The sequence below is a fragment of the Rhagoletis pomonella genome, unplaced genomic scaffold (assembly GCF_013731165.1).
Source record: "Rhagoletis pomonella isolate Grant_MI unplaced genomic scaffold, Rhpom_1.0 Rhpom_scaffold_00014, whole genome shotgun sequence".
Lineage (NCBI taxonomy): Eukaryota > Metazoa > Arthropoda > Insecta > Diptera > Tephritidae > Rhagoletis > Rhagoletis pomonella.
In genome coordinates, this window is record NW_023458568.1 from 13396948 (window position 1) to 13420489 (window position 23542).

Sequence of the window (23542 nt, forward strand, 5' to 3'; positions counted from 1 at the left end):
GAACCAATTTTTGCTTTAAGCTGAATAACGGTAAATTGCAAATATCTCGAAAACGTATCCATAGAAAAAAAATTAACTAGAATTTCGGAATCTCCGAGCAATTCTACATAGAAATTGGATAGTGGCGTCTGGATAACAAAAACCAAATTAAAATTTGTGTTCCAGTGTAATTATAATTAAAATATATTTTAAAGAACGTAGACACGTCATTTATAATTGAAAAAATTTTAAATTTACAATTTCGTGTCGTTGGCATTTGCATTTCATTTTTAAGTGTAAGTAATTTATAGACATTCACTCTCAACACTTATTAAAGGTTTATTTGAAAAAAACTTTAAATATACCTAATATTAAAAACGCTTATTTAACGCTTATTATAGCAAACTTACTTTAAGTTATTTTTAAAAACAATTACTGAAATAATTGTTGGGACGTGATGCTGAAAACTCATTTTTAAAATATTGGTACACAGAAAAAAAGAGTCATAATAAAGTGTAAACATTTTGGGTTTCTGACAGCTGCCAGTTGCCGCGCACTGGGCCGAATACAGTTCTCAATAAAAATCAGAAGAAATATTTTTCAATATTTCTCATGCTATTTGACCAGAAATTTAATCTATTAGCTTATTTTGTATGGAAGACTTAGCCAGCATAATTATATTGCCTTATACAAATCTATATTCGAACTTGAGGCATTGCCATTCAGCGTCAGAAAGTTTTCTGCTTCAGCCAATCAGAAAGAGTCAAAAGCTTGCATTTGACACTACAACGTTCGCAAATCTACATTTCCAATAATATGAAAAATTAAAAATTAAAAAAAAATATCAAAATTGTATGCATGTCTGCTTGTCACAAAAAAAGGATAATGCGATAATTACACAGGCCTGCGAAATTTAAATTTTTTTGTTCTTTTTGTTAATATCTGGTTATGTTAAATTAAAATGCATCTTTGGTTTTTATCTAGCACGCTGAGATTTTTTTATGAATGACATGCATATTTTAGGATTTTTAGCAATTTGCACGAAGAGCCAAAAATTAATTAATATGGAATTGAATTTTTATTTAAAACCAACAGTATTAGCTAAACATATCCATAAGGAGACTAAGCAAGTCAGAAAAACTTATGTTATTTCGAAGTTAACTCTGACAAAATTGATAAAAGTTATTTTCTTGGCGTTACCGCGCATTACTAGCGTTAGGAAATACAAAATTTCGTAATCCCACGCTACTCACAGCTGATGAAAGAACACCACCTTATATGAATTCGCCTTGGTTACATTTCATTCCGACGCCGAATTTGTTATAATGCTGTTATTATTTGAATATATTTATGATAATAAATATTTATGTATATACTATTAACTAAAACTTTCTCGCTTGAATGAAAATAAAAAAAAACATCTATCCTTTTACAGATTATAAGAATCTGGCGTCTGCAATTGTCCCTGGTGTTAATCGGCGCAAAAGAACTAAGTGGGCTAACAAGTTCTCTGCATTGACATTACGCGACTACCATCTTCAAACAAGAAAAGTAGGATCCAAAATAAATTTCCTAATTGCCCAACAAATTAATTGGAACGAAGGTGATGCCTATGAAAATGAAGTCGGAGCATATTCATTAATCAGTGGTGAGCTACAGAAGTTAAAAGCAGCCAATACAGTGAGAAATAGGGTTGAAACGAAAGAAAAATGCAATATGGAGGAGTTTTATGTAAAAAGTCTTCTTGAAGTTGCGCACGCACAGGCGGGATGTTTGCTAAAAGACTGGCATGCATTACAAGGACGCGATAAGTCCCCTGAAGGGAGAGTAAAAAACCAGGCTGTAAATGCTGACAGAGAAATGAATCTAATTTATATGAAGTTGGAAGATCATTTTGGATTAAAAGAAAAATCAAAACCAAGTCCACATAAAAATGACACATTACAAAATGAAGGGAAAAAAGGAACAAGTGAAGTTGATATCAAATGCTGTTTTACATTAAAAAATGATGAACAACTAGTCAGCCTTAGCTCAGAAATGTCTGAAAGCTATATAAAAAATGAAAAATTACTTAAACACAACAGTGAGTACCATTCATGTAATGAACCTTCAGAACGCTTAAACGCAAATTCGGATGAGTCTTGCATTGGAATAGAATTATTTAAACATATTTCTGAGGAATGTGAATTGAATTCCAGCAGCACATTACAAAATATTTCTGAGAATTTCCACGGGACTTCCAGTAGAACTCGTAACTTATCTCCAAATATATTTGCTAGCTCCGACGATGAGTTTGAAGACGTTTCTAGTAAAAATCCGGGCACAGGTAGTCACCAACAGGAATTTAACGTTAAAAATGAAGGTAAATATCGTTAATTTTATAATTTTATTTCTTCGAAATGTATATGTTCTCTAACTCTCTGTCTTCCGTACTAAAAGTAAATCCAAATTTAAAAAATACGAGATTTCTTGGTATTGGAAAAAGTCATGAAAGACGATAGTTTCATTGACGGCCGATGGCCGGAGTATAGGCCAAAAGAATCGGCATCGGCCGTTTTTGGCCGATTCTTGAATGAGGTTATGTTGGTTAGTTATTTGATAATGTTCTTCTTTTGTTATATTTGTTATGTTTATAAAAGCATTTGTTCTTGAAATGAATTTAATTCAGGATTTAATCGGCCGAAGCATCGACCGGTTCTTTGCCGATTAAATCCTGAATATAATTTCACTTAAGAACAAATGCTTTTATAAATTTTTGTAATAACAAAAGAGAATCATAATCAAATAACAATACCTCATTCAAGAATCGATTCCGATTCCGATTCCGATTCTTTTGGCCGATACAGGCCTCGGCATCGGCCGATTCATCGGTCGGACTCTATTTCATTGTCACTTTTTGGGCGGCATGTTAACTACCTAACTATTAAGCAGTTTTGACATTTCATGCTACCATACCCAATCCCCATAGTTACGGTGGTTTTTCCACACTGTTTTCCTTGAAACAGTATCCTTATAGTAACATCACAAATTTGTAGGATAATTTTGTCGAGATTTTTATCCCAAAAAATTAAAAAAAAAAATTCGTTAAATTTGAGTACAATAAAGTGCAATTTTTAGTCGGTAAGGCCCCCCACTAATTTTTGGCAATTTTTTTTTTTGTTGACGGTGTTACGCATTTTTTCATACAAAGTAAGTATGTTCGACCATTATTTTTTGAAAGAGAAGCAAATGAGCAGCACTTTCCACTCGCTTTTTATTATACTCAAGTTTAATGAGTTACAAAACTGCAAACCAAATTTTTTCTAAAGATTCTAAATAAAAAGTTTATGCGAAACGTTGCAGAATTAATTTTTATAGTTTTTTGCACACAGTTGGAAATTTGGTATTGTATGGTTTTTGTTAGGAAAAGAGCTTTACTTTCATAAAATAAATAATAAACATTAAATAAACTAAGGAAAAATAGCCAAGACTTACTAAAGTGGCAGAGTCCTAATTTCTATTTTGGCCACTGTATGTATTCCTCGATTCGAATCACAGGCATTCTGATTAGAAAATAATAACTGTTTATAAAGAAAATTACGATCATATACCAACATCATTTAAAATTCGTTCATAGGCATGCCATTTTAATGAGCTGTTAAGGCGTCGGAACACCGAATACGGGACAAATACAGGACAGTAAAATAAATACAGAACATTTGGCGTCCCGTATAAAATAAATAAATTACCAGGACAATGGGTCAAAAAAGAGGACTGTCCCGTATAATACAGGACGGATGGTCACCGTACCCATAGTGGAATTATATCAGTAGTGCGATTCACTACGCTATTTTAACAACACTTGTTATGGTTAAGCCAGCCAAACGACAATTGTATAAATTTAGCTATATAGTAAACGTTTCCTTAACAACATTCGTTACCGCAAAATCAGCTGTTGTCGTTAACGATAACAAAGGCTGTTTATTTGCCGACCTCTATAACATAAAAAGTACGTTCTACATTCTTTTCGTATAGAAAAAAATGCACAGCACCGCTAGCAGAAAAAATATCAAAAATCAAAGGATTTTTCAGACCCATCAAACTTGCACCTTATTGTATTAAACTTTAATGGGCTACAAAACTGCATACATACTTTTTTTATTATTCTGATAAAACACTTGAAGTTTAACGAAAGTTTGTTGAATTTTGTTTAAATATTGCACAAGGTGTGAAGTCTATACGGTTTTAGGTGCAGAGTTTATACGGTTTTAGATGCAGAATACAATAACACAAAATACAATAACAACAAAAACAAATTAAATTAAAAAACAAAAAAATAGTTTGTTAAAACTTGTCAGTATGTGCTCCGGTTATAATTTTCCAATAGGGCGTAAAACAAATATAGAAAACTGGAAGTTAAAAGGTGATAAGTCTATGTTTTTAATCTTACAGGAACTGAATATACCTTGAATTTAAAGGAATTAAATAATTAAAGTTTTCAATTTAATACGTGTACATCGTTTATCAATGATGTCAATATCATATATATGTGCATATTTAAGTATTTCTTTATTAATTATCATGACACTAGCATAATAAAATCTCTTGAAAATAAATATGTACAAATGTGCTTACAGTGATTTTTTTTTTAAATATTTCCAATTGTTTTCATGTTTGTAAACTTGTGTTTTGTAAACTTTTTATTTACAGCTGCGAGTAAAATATTGCAGCGAAATTCAAAATTATGTTGTTTGCTACTTAAGTGCATTTATTTGTTTTTAATAATTTTATTTTCAATAGTTCTACCTACTTTCTAACAGAGACCACATAAAAAAAAGTTTCAAAGCTTGCACAAAATTCACAAAAATCAAAATCAAACTTAAAAAAAATTTAACCAAGATTGCGAACTTTTTATTCAGAATCTTAATAAGATTTTCGGGTATGTATAAAGTGCAAGTATGAAGTCGCTAAAAGTCACCGTTGATTTTTTATATTTTTTTTTTGTGGAGAGTGTTGCGCCTTTTCTTCCATATAAAATGTTTGTGAACTTTGTGCTCACACGAGCGCTTTGGCATATGCAACGAATTTATGCCCATTAGCGGCAGCACAGTTAGTGAATCGCACAATCGTTACTGCAAACAACAAAAATTGTTAGCTTACAACTCGACAAGGCGCATTGTTAAAAGTTAGTGAATCCCACTAAAGAGGTGAAATGATAAGAACGCGAATATAGATGTTAACACTCGTACTTTAAAATTTGATTATAAGGGAATCGAATGTCAGAAAATAAGGCGAGAACGCGTTTTTATTACTTCACCGGTTTATTGCGCTATGCCCAATTGTGTAAAATTTTTTTTTTAAAATATATTCACCAATTTCACTGAGCTTTTGAGGCCGTCTTTTTTTAAATGAAAAATGTCGTGGAAAAACAACAATAATTTACTAAGGTAGAAGTTATAGCTGCTATTTCGGAAAAGACCACATCTCCTCATCAGACTTCTTCATTGCGGTCACTGGGATTCGACCCAGCTACCCCAGCTTAAGAAGCCCACCGCGCTAAGTTCGCCTTATGAACTGTTGTTGCTTTTTCCACTTTTTCATTTTGGTCAACCCGACTACAATAAAGGGCAGCAAATATGTTGCTATTTAGACTTGATGATGTGGTGGTTGTTTTTGTATTAAAATTTTATTTTTAGAATACTTTAACTGGAAGATGTGCTCGTCCTTAAGTTATTTGTTTTTGTTTGATGTTTATGGCGTTTTAGCAATTATATTCAACAATTTAATTAAGCTTGAGAACGTTTTTTTTTAATGAAAATTGTTGCATTGGTCTCAAGCTCAATAAAATTGTGGAATATAATTGTTAAAAGTGCTGTTTTTATATTCCTGTGGTTTTCGATGAGTTAATCTCTAATCTGACAGATAAGCATCCTAACATTACATTCCTTTTGGAGATCGTCGATTACAGAATTGCTGTATGTTCAGGTTATAAATTTTGCATACGATTAGTTGGCGTAAGACAATAGGGGTATTCTCGGAGTCTTGCAAAGCCCTTGCATGGATTGCACGATAAAAACTGGTTTTCCTATGCGGGAGCTTTGCGAACCGTGCACTCCGTACACCTTGCAAGGGCTTTGCAAGACTGCGAGAATACCCCTAATGTGAGCATTAACTCTATTAGTAGCCCCTACAACAACAACAACCAACACTTTTTAGAAATTGAGACTTCCCGTGTTTGGCTTGGTGGATTCCCATCATACATAGATGTGCACTTTGCATTGCCAGTAAAAATGCACTAATCAGTAAATTTTTGCTGATAATGAAATTTGATTTACATTACCAATAAATTTTTATTGATTACTGAAAAAATAGCAATATTCAGTAACTTTGGTGGATCACTATCATACATAGATGTGCGCTTTGCATTACCAGCAAAAATGCAGTAATCAGTAAATTTTTGGTGATTTCGTTTCTTAAAATGTCACACATTCCCTGCCCTTTGAAGCTTTGTCAGGGGTGATGGTTGCCCTGAAAATCAGATAGTTTCTTAAAACGACAATATTATGAATTGCGTGAGCTGGACACGGATAAGAAGTAGGGATGCAAATTGTGGGGAGTAACATCGATACATCGATGCTAAAATACATCGCCAGAAAAACATCGCTATATTGATGATTTCCGATGTTTCAAAATTTGTTAGGTTGTAGTCACATTAAAAGGGAAATTTAATACTTTTCAATTCCAACTCTCTGTAATTCAATTAGAAAAATACTTACATATGGATGTATTTACCTGTATTTATTTACCATTCCTATACCCTTCCTATACATAGAATAAAAATGCATGCCGTCGTAAGTTCGCTGAGCCTAAGGTTCCAAGCCCCAATTCGTTGAAATTTCAACGGGAACTCGGTCCTTTTTTAATGATTAAGTAAGCATTTTTAATATCGAAAGATAAGGGTAACTCGGAATTTCTGAATATTCCCCAAAAGAATAAGTAATAAAATTCATGGCCAGTCAAAAAATTTTAGGAGCATAATGGGTAAGTTGAATTCAAGTCTGAGTCACACTTAACTCGATGATAAAACATAGCTGAAACTGGCATCGATGTATCGTCAATTTAGCGATTTTAGAAAATTGTAAACATCGATGGCAAACATCGAAATTTGAACCGATATTATCGATGTTTCAAAAATATCGATGAATCGTTTGCATCCCTAATAAGAAGGCAAAAACATACCCTTTTACAGGGTTGAGTGTAGCATCAAACACATTTTGCACCGGGGAAGGGCAACATTTTTTGGAAGAAACTAAATCACCATTAATAGAAAAAAGTCCATAATGGATGGAGTTATGAATCAGAGGTTCCCAAACTTTTAAGATGATGGAAACCTTACTAAATACCTTTCATTTTGTGGAACCCCACATAAAATTACTAAAAATCAAAGGCAGTGAAATTTAAATATGAATAAGAACTTTTACTAGGAATAGTATACATCTTCACTAGACACGAATAAAGGCGCCCTAGTGTTTCGACGGCGAAAAAAGACGTATACAAAAATTTTACGAAAAAAGGCGCTTAGGAAAAACTTCGGCGAAGAAAGACGCCTAACCTAGTTGACGGCGAAGAAAGACGCGTAATCATAGATTTATACTTGGCCAAGGACTGTCACTTCAGCACTATTCCCCAAAAATTTATCAACGGAATGTACATACTATTACACCCGCAAACATAGTTTACCGCGAAAATAAGTTTACGCGTCCTTCTTCGCCGTCAAATATTTTAATGCGTCTTTCTCCGCCGTCAACTATGTTAAGAGTCTTTCTTTGCTGAAGTTGTTTTTATGCGCCTTTTTTCGCGGTCAACTTTTGAGCTCGCGCCTTTATTCGTGTCTAGTGACGACATACTTAAAATTTTAATGTGAAAAATGAAATAATTTCACCGTTAATAATTATTGCTTTATAGTTCGATATTATTTATGCCTAAAAGCTGTATGTCGTCGATGTTTTTGCAAAACTGCCAATCGACCAGTTGCAAAACCGCCTAAATCGCCGTTGTGTCAAAAATGAGATTTGGTAACCCTGAACTCCAAGCATCGAGATTTATGCATAAAAATGGTAAAATCGTTGTTAAAACAACAGATTTGTAAAATAATAGCGAGATGAAATACCGCCTATAAAGGCAATGCCTTCAAATAAAACCATTTTTTCGCTCTCCTGTAAAATTTGGGTGCCGTCAGATAGGTGGTTTGCAATGTCGACCTGTAAGTTGAAAACCCTGTTTGACAACGATACGTTGTGACAGAAGGAAGCAAAGTTAATAATAATAATAATATCCCAACGGTTTTTACCCTCCATTCCCGCCCATCCGCACGAGGGGCGCAGTCCGCATGACGTACGGAACCAGTATTTTCAACATTTGCGCCGAGTCACGATAGGCAGGAGTTTGTTAAGTGTCCAGATCTAAAACTGTTCAGCTACAGAACTAACTTCATCAGCCGATTTTATGTCTTTATTTTAATGATTCATCTATTGAGAGAGGACAGTATCGATTTCTTAATGCTGAAAAGCGGATCTGATATATCAAACGTGCTGGAATGAGAGTTAAAATCCTGGCATAAGCAACGGAGTGGGTCGTGCAATTCAAAATTAGTTTTACAAGCTTTCAGAAATAGGGGGCAAAAGTGTCATGATACCCGGGAGGGAACATTAAGGCTAACTTCGCCAAGAAGAAGCGGACTTGAAATTGAGCCTGTTAGTAATTTAACTATAAAAATTGTACCAAGCATTTGCCTGCGGCTGGAAAGTGTAGGAAGATTAATAAGTTTTAATCGGCTCGTATAAGGTGGAAGGTTATATTGAGAATCTCAACGGAAATTTCTTAAAGCAAAAAGTAGGAATTGTTTTTGAATTGATTCTATCTTGTCTGAGTAAATTTGATACCTTGGATTCCAAACCACCGAACCGTATTCCAGAATTGGCCTAACTAATGTTGTAAACAGGGTTTTAGTGATATAAGGGTCACAAAATTCTTTTGACCATCGTTTCACAAATGCAAGTACACCTTTACCTTTGTTGACTGTCACATTAATATGAAGATTAAAATTAAGCTTAGGATCCATTGTGATACCAAGGTCCACAAAATTGTATACCTGTTCCAGGTTATGGTTACCTATTGTATAAGAAGCGGGATGAACAGCTCTTCGCGAGAAGCTCATTACTTTACATTTCTTAAGATTTAGAGGCATAAGATTTACTTGACACCAGTAAGCCATGCTGTCTAAGTCTGATCGTAGCAAATACCTTTCTTTAATTGAAACGTACGATTTATAAAGCTGTACATCATCTGCATACATTGAAATTTTGGAAAATTGTATATCTGTAGAAATATCGTTTATAAAAAGCAAGAACAGAACCGGGCCTAGGTGGCTACCTTGAGGCACTCCTGAAGTAACATCAATGACGTCAGAGATAGTATTTTTAAACATTACCCTTTGTGATCTATCATAGAGGTATGAAGAGATCCAACGTAGAAAATTAGGTGGAAGACCAAGAAGATCAAGTTTGTAGATGAGCAACGAGTGGCACACTTTGTCAAATGCTTTACTGAAGTCAGTAATATAACATCAACAGTTTTGCTTTCACTAAATGCTTTTGAGATATAGGATGTTAATTCAAGTAAATTTGTAGAAGTTGATTTGCCCTTGCAAAATCCATGTTGACTATATGAAATGCTAGAAGAGATAGAATGCGTCAACTGATTTGTTATAATTGCTTCAAATAATTTAGGAATTGCAGAAAGCTTAGCTATTCCCCGGTAGTTCTCCACTGAAGATCTGCTGCCGCTTTTATGTAACGGGGTTATGAACGATACCTTCCATATAGTTGGAAAAAAGCCCTCTTTAAGAGATAAATTAAATATCGCTGTTAACGGCTCATAGAGATAATCACAACAATTTATAAGAATACAAGTGGTCAGGACCATAACTGAAGGACTGCTTTAAGGATTTCAGATAAACTACTACATCATCGGGAGATATTACTGGGACATTTATTGAGTTCATTGGACATAGTTTAAAAGGATAGTCAATGTTAGCATGTGAGTTAATGGAATAATTGGATTTAAAAAACTGAGCGAACATGTTAGAAATTGTTTGATTATCACTAGAGACGGTATTTTGATACTTCATGCCGGAAGGAAACCCACGTACAGTTCGCTTGGAGTTTACGAAGTCATAAAATGATTTGGGGTTATATATTATATGCTGTTTGATTTTACACAAGTAAGCTTTATAACACTTTTTGTTTAATTCAAAAAACTTATGACGCAAAAGTGAGTATTTTACATAGTATGAGTGTAAACCGGTTTTTTTGTGTAATCTAAAATAACGCGACTTTCCGTTTTTTAAATTTCTCAGTTCTTTAGTGAACCATAACTGTGTTTGCTCTTCAGGAACATACATGCGTTTAGGCACATGCTTTTCAAATAATTTATGTAAAGTAAAGTTAAAAAGTGCAACGCTTTGTTCAATATTTTCTTTAAATGCAGGCCCCGACAATTTAGACAGTTCTTTGTTAAGCATTTTAAAGTTGGCTTTCGAAAAATCAAAGCGAATATTTGGTTCGTATGCTTGGGTACTGCAATTTTGACCATCACTTATAACTTCGTAAGATACCTCCATAGTAGGGTTGTAGACATCTTCGGGCAAAACTAGTGGATCACACTTATTTACAACGGACTTAGATGCATCATCAACATAAACAAGATCTAATACTTTACCAAACTTATTGTGAAGTACATTAACCTGAGTTAGGCAGAGTTCAGCCATCTCCTCTAAAAATACGTTGTTGCACGCACTAGACGCGAAAGGTACGATATCATTGTCAATGATGTTCCATGATATGCTTGGTAAATTAAATCACCCAATAAAATCATTGAGTCAGAGGGTTTAGTCAGTAAATTAACTGATTTCAGTAAAGAGATGAGTCGTGAATACACCAATGTGTCAGATCGGGGAGGGATATAGCATAGAGCTAAGTAAATATACCCTTGTACACGAATGCATTTGAACTCTACTGAATCAATGTGTTTAAGACTAACTTCTTCAGATGGTATTGAAGAGTCTACAGCGAAGAGTACGCCACCGCCGATTCTGTCCTCCCTATCTTGTCTATAGATATGATAATTCTCTGAATTGAAAATGTGAGGTTTCAGCCAAGTTTCAGTAAAAGAAAGAATATTATAATTACATTCAAGGCCTTTAAAGTATAAGTTCGTTAATTTAGTATTTAAGCCTCTTACATTTTGGTAATAAATACTTAAAGCAGATTTAATAATTCGTTTTTTGATTCAGTGTTATGACGGGGAACATTAGCTAAGTTATTTACTTTTTTGGGCCTATATTCGAATTCACGAACGAAAGCTCCGGGGGGCCAAAAAGAACTACTAAGCAGCGCATTTAAATTATTTAAATTTACGTCAATTTTAAATGAAGCAATAGTTCTTTCGTAATTAAAATTAAATTTTCTGATGCTTAAGTCGACAGTTCTAATTTTTGATGAGATATAAAGCTTTATATCGTCTTCAGTAGTGTCTCTCGAAAATCTAGAAACAAAGATTGACTTCTTTGGCGGAACCACAACTAGTTTTCTTGTATCAGACTGGAGTACCGGCGGAGGGGGTTGAGTTACTGCGTTAGTAGTTGCGGATAGGGAAGGCGGGGGAGGCTTTGAAGATGATGCCACCACTTCAATGGGGGAAGGGGAAGGATACTTCAGGCTCTTTATTATCTGAAGCAGATTTCGTTACACGGTCTTTTGAGGCTGAGGATTCTGATGCTGGAGGACACGGAGAGTAGTAATTTCCTTAGATGGACTATGAAGACGCTTACGTTTAGACACACGGATATCCTTAACAGATTGCAAGGTATCTAAGCATTTGAATGATTTAAACATATTTTCATAATCCTTAAATTTTTCTGTCAGTACCGACAATTCTCTTCCTACTTCTGTAAAACCATTTCTGGTTTGCCTAAATAGCTTGAAAAGATCAACTTCGGTTTACGTAAGACCAGCGAAGGCCCTTGCCATCATTAATAGCGTACAGAATTCTTCCTGTCAAACCAGCACATTTCAGATGGTAAATACCATCACACAGCCAGCACGATAAGTAGCGTTCAGAATCGCTTTTAATTTGGCAAGTATCAAGATCGCACTTCATATTGAAAGATTTATGTAATACACTCGTTAATAAAAGACAAACAAAATAAATTATAACAATTAAGGAGCTGATGTAGATAGCTTTAAATAAATGTAGCGAACAGTTTGAGTATCACTGTAATTATGACACTTAATAAACGCAATGCAAACAGCTGTGATAAGAATTACTAGAAAAAGTAAACAAAAAGAGTAGAACAAATGTGCAAAAACAAAATGAACTCAGTTAACTACAAAGGATACAACAACAATGATAGCAACAAATGACTCGGCAAAATTAGAATGTATGCTAGTGAAGTTTAATTAAATTTACTTTAATATAAAACCAATAACTTTCACTTAGCTTCAATTTTTCACACTATGATGCTCATAAGCACTTTTTATCACTACTTTAACACAGAATTAGCACAATGAACTTAGTAAGTAGAAAGCCAAAATTAGAGCACAATAAAGTACAACCTCACAGCTTGACGTTTGCTTAGTTATAAGATAGATAAGATAAGATAGCCTTTTTAGCGACTTCATGGTATACACTCCTAACACTAACCCAAAACTCGTTCAGAGACACAGATTCAAATGTGTGTTTCAATGTCGAAGTACTCTGAAGATCTATGAATGCTTCGTAAATGGGTTTTGTACCCAATCGATATTACTGCTACCACCCGAAAAATAATCTGAAAAAGAATTCAGGAGATTTGCCAAGTGCCCAGTTATGACATTTCACATTTCATTTGGCAATTCATCGGGTTCTTGTAGAAAGTTGTAAAAGGGTGGGAAACATTCAATGCTTTTCTTTTCAACACAGCTAATCCAAAAATTAAATTTTCTTTTAAAAGATGATAATATATCTCTCGCCAAAAATACAGTGTTGATTTTCCATGCAAAAATTTAGTAATTTGACTGATCTTTCCAAAAATGCTATTAGCCGGATATTATAATAATGCATAATAATATTTCGGCGCTTACACCTAAGTGCGTCTTGGTGCTGTTACAAAAATGGAGGGACCTACAGTTTTACGCCGCCTTCGAAATACACTCCGAGGTTTGCCATTGCCTGCCGAGGGGCGACCGCTGTTAAGAAAAAACCTTTTTTCTATATTTTTTTGCGATATTGCTTTGACCAGGGCTCGAACCCAGGTCATTCGGAGTGGTAGAACGCACATCTAACACTTTGGCTACAGCGACCAACAACACATACCAGTTAGAAGAAAAATAAGCTGTCAAGCGCAACGCTCCTAAGGCCCGTCCACATACAACTCTGGTGTTGCGTCAGTGTTGGCGAATTATTACCTTTTCAAAAGCGAAATAAAATCGATTGACATTATTGCTCTTTCAAACATTAAATTTGCGTACCTTCGCGGCGGCCCGCGTCGCGCTACAACTTGTCTGTAGTAAAAAAACACAATACCGGCGAACGGCAAACTTCGCCGAATTGGGCGATGCTGTCGTTCACCGTTCGTCCAGCTATTTCGCCTACTTAAACAGACTTAGAGCGGTAGCGAAAACCGCTGACATCATTTGGCCGCCTTTATAATTTGGGTGACCATATTAAAAAAAAAAAACCATATTTAGAAATGTGAAAATGATAACAAATATAAATAAAACAAAAAAAATATATAAGATTTTATTTTAGTCCAGATTTAACTCTATTTTTCAAACAACAAAAATATTTCTTGTTTATGTTGTTTTCTTCTAAAACTTTGAAAGAAAAAAGAAATACGGCCACCTTTGGCACGTACAGCTGACATCGCCCAGCACGGTGATAGAAATAAATCTATCGCCACGAAACGCCGCCGAGCGAACTTAGCATCTTGCTTTCGCTGTGTTCAATTTCACATGCTTGCGGGTGTTCTAATTTTGACAGCGCGAATTTTCCTGTGGTGAGTTCGCCGTTCGCCGGCTTTGTGTTTCAGCTATAATTTATGTTTAAAAATCCATTTTAAGCGCTTAGATAAGCACTAAAACGTTGATAAATATGCTTGCAAATATGCTCGCAAAACAAACAAAAAATACCTACAGTTTAATGTTTTGTTTTTTATTCAGTTTATTTCAAGGATTGAAAAATTTCGATGGACATACAAGTGTTGCTTGATATACTCAAATAACACTGTAGGTAAATTTTAAGGTTTTGAAATATCACAGCTAAACGGCCAAACACGTAAACTTAATTTTGGCCTCTAGATTACGATCGCTTTTTCAGAAAATCCGTATCACGTCAAAATTTTGAGATATTTAGGGGGAAGTTTTAGAGTTCTGAAAGTGAATTTTTCGTCGTTTAAAACACTGCGCTCAGGTTTTGATTTTTTTCTGGGCAAAGGTTTTGATAACTGATCTTACTTAACGGGGATCTTTTAAATTCAATGGCGTCCTCCGGTTTTCCAGATTGGCTCTAGTTTTCGAGATAACGGTGCTTGAAAATCTGCTTAAATTTTACGTTTTTTGTTAATAATTACCTCAGTTTTAAGGTTATTTTACTAAAATTTTGCACGTGACTGTATTTTGATATTACCTTAGCTAATCGGTGGAAATCGGTTCACTATAACATATAGCTCCCATACAACTGATTGTTCAGATATGTGGTTTTGCGTTAAAACTCATATTTTATTTCTTAATATTTTTTTATAATATTAGTTTATATACTATTTGGACCTCCTGCGATCGACCAGCAAAAGTCCGCCAACATTGAATTCAATCGTTTTCCAGCGAATCGGTCCTCAAAACACATAATGGATTGGTGAAATCTCTCCTACCTCGTCGGTTTCTGTTGAAAGCTGTTGCTCGTAAAAGTCAAAGTGACTGTGTAGCATGTGGATTTTAAGCGACATGTGCACATCAAAGGCGTCAAAAGATTCCATCAAGTTCGCAATAAAAATGGCATATTCTGGTGAACGATTTTTACACAGAACGTGTTTAATTAAAGCCCGAACTGCATCCCATGCAACGGCTGCTGTGCCATCAAGAATTTCCAAGAAGCCTTGATCCTTCATTAATCTTCTGATGTCCGGCCCATTAAGCACACCTGAAATAAAAATTTTAGGGTTTAACGAAGGTTTTAGTACTAAATAAAACGAGTTTTGTTTTTAGATGCAACTTCGCATGTCGCATAACAAAATCTGTCCTGTTCTTTATTGAAATCATCTTATTTATACTCTAACATCTTACGTACTACTTATTTACTACAATACATATTTACTTAAAATTCTTACTAGCTGAATCTCTCGCTTGCACATATGAGCATGCATTCATATGTGCCTAGCTCAAAGCATAGCTCAGTGAAGTCACCAACACACACACAACCATTTCTAATGTGGAGCTACAAGCAATGCATCCACAGACATATCTACATGTACCAAGCGTGAAGGTGCTAGCAGCGCAGTCGTACATATTTACATACATAGAGCTAGCGCATGCACCAGATATAGCTTGTGCCGCTTGTGTGTTTAGCGTGTGAAAATAACAAAGTAAGGAATTTGTTTATGCTGCAAAAATGCATAACACAGGCGTGTGGCTTTGTTGTTGTTAGTGACTTATTCTGATATACTACAGGTTCTTAAAGCAAGAGAGAGAAATATAATAAAATATATGAGCGAAAATCTCTCAAATGGGCCACCCAAAATTGGATGGTCAAGATATTTTCGCACAAATCACTTTATTCGGTTTACAACCACTCGAGAGATTTTTACTCATATGCAATCAAAAAATTACCTTCACGGATTTTTTCAACGGAAAGCTTTGGAAAGGCATTATTTTTCAAATATAGGAATGCAGTTTCGTTGTCTCTAACCAACTGTTTGATGTAATTCTTAACAACACCAAGTTTGATATGTAAATCGGGAAGCATGATTTTATTAAGCGCTATCAAGGGCTCGTGAACTATATTGAATTGACCAATCGATTGTTCCTTTCTTTTTGGCCAATCACATTTGGTATAGTGATTGCATTTGGCTCTACTATCCCAGTGACAGAACAAACAACAGTATTTAGTGTAGCCCGTTTGCATGCTTGATAGTAGTGAGAGAACTTTACAGTTCACGCGCCACCTGTGCTCTTCGTACTTGATGCAATCTAAGATTAATTGCACTGTTTCGTATGATTCCTTTATTCCAACCGCATACAAGATGGGAACTGGTTTCTTGCTACTATCGCGATAGAGCAAGACTGCTTTCAAACTTCGCTTTGATGCGTCAATAAAGAGACGCCATTTTTCGGGTTTATAGTCAGTAATTCCCATTTCATTCATCAAACCTGCAACATCAATGCAATAAGCCTGAGTGCCATCTTCCGTTAACTTGAAATATGGCATAAACGGATCTTGTCTATGTTTGTAGGCCGTTACTTTTACTCCTGGTGCTAAAACATTCATGCTTTTCAGTTCTGATGCCAAAATCATTGCGTTGTTATGGGAGAGATTTAATTTACGCACCATGCTGTTTAGGTGTTCTTGGGATATGAAAGACGGTTAATTGTTTTCAATCGGAATGTAATCAGATCCATCATCAAGTGGTAATGGCGTTGCCATAGACTGTTTGCAATCATAGACAGCTTCGTGTTCGGATGGATGATTTGGAACTTGTAATGCATCACTATGTGCAACAGGTAAATGAGCGCTCGGTACACCTTTGTAGACTACACAAGACCGATCTATTGAATTAAATATTTATGAGCATATGTACGTACATATATATGCATATATCGATGGCTGAGTGGAAGATCTACCTATCTCAGCTGCCGATTTAAAAACGCCCTATCTCAGCACATTTTCAATGTATTTTGAGATAGGGCGTTCTTCAACAAAATTCTGAGATAGGATGTTTTTCAATAAAATTCTTAAATAAATAGTGCGTTCTTCAATCAAATTCTGAAGTAGGGCGTTGTTGAAAAGTTTTCTGAGATAGGGCGTTTTCGAACTGTCTGCCGAGATAGGTAGATCTTCCACTCAGCCATCGATATACAAATGTTAAGTTTGTTTGTTCGGCGGACAAAAACTAAAAAGTTCTGCACCATTTTTTTTTTTTAATTTGGACATCTGCTGCAGACTTTCCAAGGTTGGTTATACTTAGGCGTGGTACCTTCCAAACATACAGAAACTTTTACCTATTTCATACACAGCGATTAAGGTGAGGACAAACTATACATAATTTCATGGTTTTATTTAAATTTACTTACTTTTTCGATTGAAACCAAATGGTGCATGCATAACAATTTTCAGCTTCGTGCTTTCCAGGATTTGTCCAAATCATTGGTAAACCGAATGGTAACGAAAATCGTTTTTTTGTCCACCAAAAATTCATCGCACTAATGCACGAAATACATGTGAATTCGGGAGTGTATTTATTTTGTGCAGGTTCAGATTGCAAAAAGTACCATTTATAGCAGTCATGCCCAGCGCAGGGCACTTGCATATGGAATTCTGCCAGCGCAGGGCACTTGCTTATGGAGTTCTGCCGACGTTGGGCATGACTGATTTATAGCATGCTAGCGCATTTTTATTTGAGACTAATTTGCGCTGGTCTGATTTCAAAACGAATTTACTACAAACGAAACAAAACTTGTTTAATTGATTGCAAAGCTTTATAATTTTTTTCATCTTTAGGAGTTTCCCAAGACAATGATATGATGAATAAAAGTTTTTCGCCAAACTTTCGATGTTTTTTATCAATTAATATGACAGTAATCGCGCGCGTAGACTTTCGGTTTGTGTTTTTTGGTTCCCAACTTATGTGAAATAGACGCGGTATAGACTGCCGCCTATTTAAAAGCATTACTCAGTCACTTTGACTTTAACGAACAACAGCTTTCACAGTACAAAAAAGTATTAAAAAGCCATTCGTACAACAGAAACTGCAAAAATATGCCAGAGTGGGATTGAAAAGAACCCAAATTCAGGTCCAAGCAGTGTATAAACTACTATTATAAAAAAATATTACGAAATAAAATATGAGTTTTAACGCAAAACCACATATCTGAACAATCAGTTGTATGGGAGCTATATGTTATAGTGAACCGATTTCCATGATTTTCAGAAATAGCTAAGGTAATATCAAAATACAGTCACGTGCAAAATTTTAGTAAAATAACCTTAAAACTGAGGTAATTATTAACAAAAAACGTAAAATTTAAGCAGATTTTCAAGCACCGTTATCTCGAAAACTAGAGCCAATCTAGAAAAACGGAGGACGCCATTGAATTTAAAAGATCCCAGTTAAGTAAGATCAGTTATCCTTTGCCCACTTTGCACTTTATGTGCGCTTATGAATAGTACTTGTTTTTAAATGGAAATTGTCGATGCTTTTTTGTTTTTTTTTTACATGTTAAGCGTAGATGCATATATCGTCGCTGCGCCAACAAAAACAATTATGTGTTTTTTAATAACTTTTCAGGAGAGCAAAAAACTGATTCCTGGTGCCAATAGGCTATTTTGCAAATGTCGTATTAAAAAAAAAAAAAAATAAAAAAAATAAATTTGTTTGACCAATTACGATGTGATCAACATTTGCGCCACTTTAAAGCACATAGCTGTTTTTATACACAATTTAAATTTGTTTTTGGCGGTATGGAATCGTATGCAATTTGTACATAATACTGCCGTTAGTCCTAGATGCAATGTATAGAAGTTGAAAAAATGGTCAGAAACGTTTTTATTGGATTTTTTGTAATAAAAATTAATGCAAAGTGGTGAGTGGACACATATTTTGTACAAACCATGAAATTGCCAGAGATGCGAACTGTTTTTTCTGTTAGCGTATTAACTTGACCCAATGCACTTTTCATAGTTTCGATGGGTGATATCACAGAATAAACAGTATACAGAAGACGCATGTCGACTATCGAAGCAATTTGAATTTATAGCACGAGTGGTGAGGCAAGCAAGGGTATCACAAGCGGCGCTGCCTCTGTTGCTTTAGCAGTATTTTCACTCGGCTGACGCTGTTAATTCCATCGTCGCTATGACGACAAGATGTTAACTAACTTCGTTTTCCATCACGACTAGCGTTGCCGTTTTGATGCAATTTTATAATTTTTGATACTTTTTTTTCTAAATTGCCCTATTTTGATACTTTCGGCTGGCAGAAATAAATTTTTGAAGAACTATGAATAATATTACTAGTTTAAAGGAAAATATATTTTTTCTTGTTATTTATACTATGTCTCCATTGAGGGATTTATTTATAAGATTTAATAAATCCAGTTGCTAAATCACAACCGTCTCCATTGCCCCAACGAGATATGTTTGACGTTCCCATTTTTAAATATTTGACGTTTGCTTATGTATGATTTTATAAATACAGTAGGAGTGCAATGGGGTATAGTCGTTGCGCTGGGTATGCAGTTACAGTTGCATGGCTATACTCAATCCCGAATCTTGCGTCCTCGTTCGCGCACTCTGGGCAACGTGAGAAACCCATGCGCGAGATGCGGTAACCAATCCGAGTGGTGCCTTGGGTCACGGCAGAAAGAGAGGGAGCTTCGGTGGGGCCACTCCGACTTATTCGGTTTAAGGGCTCACTGAAGTCTGCAGCGTCTGTTCATCAGTAGGTGCGGCTGCAAGCGGGTGTCTGCTTGGAGCAAGCGGCTCGCTATATAAACGTGTATTTGGTTGCGAAACCACCCCCGTCCCAGCAATGGGTTGTGCGCTGGGTTTCGGACCCGCCACGTAAAAACCACTTCCAGTGAAGAAGCAAGGCAAAGCCTCGGATGAGACCCCCCTTATTATGACGACCACGGCAAACGTTTAAAGGACTACGATTGGAGGGCATGCACCTGGAATGTCCGGACCCTTAATGGGAAAGGTGCCTCTGCCCGGCTGGTCGATGTCCTCGTAAGGACAAAAGCTGACATCACCGCCATCCAAGAAATGCGTTGGACGGGGCAAGGCAAGCAATGTCTGGGGCCTTACGACGTCTACTACAGCTGCCATGTAAAGGAGCGCAAATTCGGAGTTTGTGGTGGGAGAGAGACTCCGTCGCCGAGTACTGTCGTTCACCCCGGTAGATGAGCGTCTAGCCATAATCCGCATCAAAGCGAAATTCCTCAACATCTCGCTCATCTGCGCCCATGCCCCTACGGAAGAGAAGGATGAGGCATCCAAGGATCTCTTCTATGAGCGCTTGGAGCGCACATACGAGCGCTGCCCCCGTCATGAATCGTGCTTGGCGACTTCAATGCCAGGGTGGGCAAGGAAGGGATCTTTGGAACCACCGTCGGAAAATTCAGCCTCCACGACGAAACGTGCGACAGTATGCAGTACTAGGTTTAAGCATAAAAAGATCCATCAAGCTACGTGGCTGTCTCCGGATCGAAAAACGAGAAACCAAATCGATCATGTTGTGATAGACGGAAGGCACGTTTCCAGTGTTTTAGACGTACGCACACTCCGAGGCCCAAACATCGACTCGAACCACTATCTTGTTGCACCCAAGATACGCACCCGCCTCTGTGCAGAAAAAAATGTGCGCCCAAATATGCAAGGAAAGCTTAATGTCGAAAAGCTGCCATCACAACAGACAGCCAGCGCTTTCGCTACTCGACTCTCACACCTGCTCTCAGAGAGCACTCTTTAACAAACCGACATATGCGAGCAGTGGAACCACATTTCCCGCTCATTAAGTACCGCCACCGAAGAAGTAGTCGGATTTCAGCGAGCCCGAAAACAACTGGTACGATGATAAGTGTCAGGGAGCTGCAGAGAAAAAAAGATGCCGCCTACAGGGCCACGCTGCGATCGGGCGCAACGCGCACTATATGGGACCGCTATAGGGATCTGAAGAGGGAAGCGAGACGTATTTGCCGCAATAAGAAGAGAGAGGCCGAAATACGTGAGTGCGTAGAGCTTGAAATGCTAACCGACAGGAAGAATGCCCGAAAATTTTACCAGAGAGTTAGGCGACTTACGGAAGGTTTCAAGACCGGGGCGTACTCCTGTAAGAACAATAATGGCGACCTAGTAACTGATGTCCAGAGCGTACTTAAATTATGGAGGGAACACTTTTCCGCCCTACTAACTGGTAGCAGCACGGAAAGTTGTGGAGAAGAAGAACCCGAGCTCGCAGTCGATGATGACGGAGTCGACGTTCCACCGCCTGACTATGACGAGGTACGTATAGCAATAACGCGGCTGAAAAACAACAAAGCTGCTGGAGCTGACAGCCTGGCAGCTGAGCTATGCAAGTACGGCGGCGAGGAGTTGATAAGGTGCATGCATCAACTGTTGTGCAGAATATGGTCAGATGAACGCATGCCCGACGACTGGAATTTAAGTGTGCTCTGCCCAATCCACAAGAAAGGTGACCCCGCCATTAGCGCCAACTACCGCGGGATCAGCCTTCTAAGCATAGGTTACAAGGTCTTATAGAGCGTATTGTATGAAAGACTGAAGCCCACCTTCAATGAACTGATTGGGCTTTATCAGTGTGGGTTTAGACCTGGCAAATCCACCATAGACCAGGTATTCACAATACGCCAAATCTTGGAAAAGACCCGCGAGAAAAGGATCGACACTCACCACCTTTTTGTCGACTTTTGACAGCACTAAAAGGAGGCAACTCCGCTATGTCTGAATTTGGCATCCCCTCAAAACTCATAATAATAATAATAATAGATTGGTTCTTACACATATGTTAGTGTTTGGCCGAGCCTCTCCTCCGACTTGTAGTCTGCGCCTTGATGTTGTCACACAAATCAGAGGGACCTACAGTTTTACGCCGACTCCGAACGGCGATTGTATTTTTATGAGAAGCTGTTTTTCATGGCAGAAGTACACTCGGAGATTTACCATTGCCTGCCGAGGGACGACCGCTGTTAAGAAAAAACCTTTTTCTATATTTTTTGCGATGTTGCTTTGACCAGGGCTTGAACCCAGGTGTTGATGAGTGAAAGCGCGCATCGCTTACCACTACACCACAGCGGCCGACGAAACAAAAACAAAACTCATACGGCTGTGTAAAATGACGTTGAGCAATACCACCAGCTCCGTCAGAATTGGGAAAGACCTCTCCGAGCCGTTCGCCACAAAATGGGGTTTCAGACAGGGCGACTCCCTTTCATGTGACTTCTTTAATCTGATGTTGGAGAAGATAATAAGAGCTGCAGAACTGAACCGTTCAGGAACAATTTACTACAAGAGCGTGCAATTGCTGGCTTATGCCGATGACATCGACATCATCGGTAACAAAAACCACGAAGTCTGTTCTGCCTTTTCCAAGTTGGATAGGGAAGCAAAGTGAATGGGTCTGGTGGTAAACGAGGACAAGACGAAGTATCTCCTGTTATCAAACAAACAGTCAGCACATTCGCGCCTAGGCACCCACGTCACTGTTGACAGTTACAATTTCGAGAAAGTAGAGAATATCGTTTACTTGGGATTAACACCGATAATAATGTCAGCATTGAAATCCAACGCAGAATCACTCTTGCCAACAAGTGCTACTTTGGACTGAGTAGGCAATTCAGGAGTAAAGTCCTCTCTCGACGTACGAAAACCACGCTCTATAAGTCACTCATAATGCCCGTGCTGGTATATGGCGCAGAAGCATGGACAATGACAACATCTGATGAGGCGGCTCTTGGAGTGTTTGAGAGAAAGATTTTGCGGAAGATTTACGGGCCTTTACGCGGCGAGTACCGCAGACGATGGAACGATGAGCTGTAGGAGCTTTACAACGCCATGGCCATAGTGCAGCGAATTAAAATACAGCGGCTCCGCTGGCTTGGCCATGTCGTTTGAATGGACAACGACTCTCCAGCTCTGTAAGTATTCAACTCGGAACCCGCTAGTGGTAGCAGAGGAAGAGGGAGGCCCCCACTGCGATGGAAAGATCAGGTGGAGAAGGACTTGGCTTCACTTGGCGTTTCCAATTGGCGTCAGTTGGCACAGAGGAGAAACGACTGGCGTGCTTTGCTGAACTCGGCCAAAATCGCTTAGGCGGTTACAGCGTCAAAAAAGAAGAAGAAGAAGTTGTGGACATTGAAATACAGACAGATAAAAGGGAGGTACCAGAGCGAAATTTCATTATGTGAATTCTTAATATCATTGGCTTCGTATTCGTGGTAAATATGTATAATATATAGTTTGGAAAATGTAACTTATGGTATCATAATCCGAAGCATTTTCCCGAACTTAAGAAAAATTGTCAAAATGGTAAAGAGCAACATTTGCGGAAAGAAATTTTTTTAAAGAGCTGTTGGGAAAATAAACTCTCATGAACGACGGTCATGAAGACCTAGTTATCAAATATGACTGCCAATTCATTTCTTGAGTCGAATTGAGTTCTAGAGGAATTCTTGGTGCAATGTTATCGAAGCAGAACCATTACGGCAGCGCGTAAAAGATTTATAGAAAGCGGAGAAGACTCTGCATGATATTATCATAA

The 23542-nt window shown here is 37.2% G+C and overlaps 1 protein-coding gene across 1 annotated transcript in view; it reads left to right on the top strand.

Moving 5' to 3' along the window:
* Positions 1 to 23542, top strand: part of LOC118749249 (structure-specific endonuclease subunit SLX4-like) — a 53518-nt gene that overhangs the window by 12716 nt on the left and 17260 nt on the right. Inside the window, exon 3 of the mRNA XM_036484047.1 lies at positions 1415 to 2341. Coding sequence (XP_036339940.1) covers positions 1415 to 2341 — 927 coding nt within the window. The remainder of the gene's footprint in view (positions 1 to 1414; positions 2342 to 23542) is intronic.